Below are 2,129 nucleotides of genomic sequence, written 5' to 3' on the forward strand. Positions count from 1 at the left end.
AAAGAAAGGTGCTCAGTAACTTGCCCAAGGGACCCACCACAGGTCCCTCAAAGAAAAGGCAAACACCAGACTCCTTGTTATTTATCAAGAACAGTTAGAAGGTGAAATCATGAGTAATTTTCTCCCTGCTAAAAACGTACACCTTGAATGTTTTCTAATTATGTATGTAAATGTGATGCCTATGTTAATTTCCTGGTGAAATTTCACACAACATCTGGGCCAAAGTGTATTTTGCATTATCAAAAAGGATGAACCAGAAGAGGTAAAATGTATGGCAAAGTCTTTACTTTTAAATGATTATCATCACACCAAATAATAACATGTAACAAATTCTTGAGTCCTATCATCTAATAATTTTGATTAAAATAAACTAACAGCAGCCCAAACAAGTATGTTAGTATTCATTGTTCTAATCCTTAGTCAGAATGGACGACTTTAAGGCTGGCTGCTGCTTCAGACAAGTTACAAATAACTATTTACTACTTTTTCATAGATAAAGCCCCTGACCTTCAAGAAAGTATAAGGGAAAAAAATTATTTAATCCCTTTCTTTCTTCAAAGAATTGTTTTTTTTCTACTAGATCTAAGAAAGAAAAAGTCAACATTGATACATCCATTGCTTGAGCTAGAAGGCATAGGAAAACAACAACACATACTCAGTAAATTCCTAAGAAGGATGAGGTAAAAAGATGACACCTTTGGATAAGGACTAAGGCTGTACAAAGAAGCTAGATTTGCTACTCTCCAAAAGGGACCTACTATATCATAGAGAAATAATTTAATGCCTTTCTAAGAACAGAACCCAGGCTCTGCTAAAGCTCCACATTCCTCAAGGCACTTCACGTTCTGAAGTGCTAACCAGGGAATAGGTGCTTCTTTCTCCTATCCATTTATGCGGTAGTTTTCATGGATTTCTGGTCGGATGTCGCAGACAAAAGCCAAGAGATTATCCAAGACTTCGTCCCTGTTCTGCCGGAAGTAGGTTTGCAGGATGGTCATCTTTTCCTGGGTCTCCTTCTCCACTTCAGTGCTGCAGCTGCCATGGGATCCCAGTGCCTGGAGTGGAGATGTAACAACACAGGGAATACCATTCAGTAAGCAATGAGCTAACTTCTGGAGAAACCCAAGCACATCAATGAATAAATCAGTAGTAGGTGCTGTGACCCTGCGACTGAAGACCAGGTGAGGAAACAGGCCTTCCCACGCAGAGTTAACAGGGAACTACATCCAGCAGAAAGCAAGCTGCTGAGCAGCTCCACTGCCAGGAAGTCACCCCAAAGACACAGCCACACTTCTCCAAGGTCCATCATATAGCCTTAACTAAAGACTAGAATCAACCTAAAGACTCAATGCTACAGGCATGGTGGCACAGACCTGGGATCCTAGCATCTTAGGAGGTAGGAGGATCACTTGAGCCCAGGAGTCCCAAACAGAAAGACTCAACAACCAAGGACTGGTTAAATCACAGAGCTTCTACACAACAGAATACTGTTAGCCAGGCAGAATAGTGCAAGGTGTAATCCCAGCGACACAAGAGGATCACAAGTTTGTGGCTCACCTCTGTAACGTAGTGAGATCCTGTCTCAAAATGAAAAAAAAAAAAAGAGGACTGGGGGGGGGGAGCGGGGGCTGGGGATATAGCTCAGATGGTTGAGTGCTTGCCTTGCATGCACAAGGCCCTGAGTTCAATCCCCAGAACCACCAAAAAAAAAAAAAACGGACTGTAGCTCAGTAATAAGAGTGCCCCTGGGTTCAATCTTTACTACCACACACACACACACACACACACACACACACACACTAAATAAACAAACAAATTGAAGAGAATACTGCTCAGCAATATGAAATGAACTGCAAAATATGCAGTTAAGGGAGAGGAGAAGCAAGACATAGTATCAGTGTAATTAGTATTCATGTATTTTTGCTGTGGTTTTAAAAAGTGGGAAGCATTATGTTGTTTTTTTTTAAAAAAAAACAACATAATGCTTCCCACTTTTTAAAACCACAGCAAAAATACATGAATACTAATTACACTGATACTATGTCTTGCTTCTCCTCTCCCTTAACTGCATATTTTGCAGTTCATTTCATATTGCTGAGCAGTATTCTCTTCAATTTGTTTGTTTATTT

The 2,129-nt window shown here is 40.3% G+C and overlaps 1 protein-coding gene across 1 annotated transcript in view; it reads right to left on the minus strand.

Moving 5' to 3' along the window:
- Positions 1-263: 263 nt before the first annotated feature.
- Positions 264-2,129, minus strand: part of Atp6v1g1 (ATPase H+ transporting V1 subunit G1) — a 6,638-nt gene continuing 4,772 nt past the window's right edge. Inside the window, exon 3 of the mRNA XM_048783104.1 lies at positions 264-1,220. Within this exon, the coding sequence (XP_048639061.1) occupies positions 882-1,220 (339 nt within the window). The 3' untranslated portion in view covers positions 264-881. The remainder of the gene's footprint in view (positions 1,221-2,129) is intronic.

The sequence above is a fragment of the Marmota marmota genome, unplaced genomic scaffold, assembly GCF_001458135.2.
Source record: "Marmota marmota marmota unplaced genomic scaffold, marMar, whole genome shotgun sequence".
Lineage (NCBI taxonomy): Eukaryota > Metazoa > Chordata > Mammalia > Rodentia > Sciuridae > Marmota > Marmota marmota.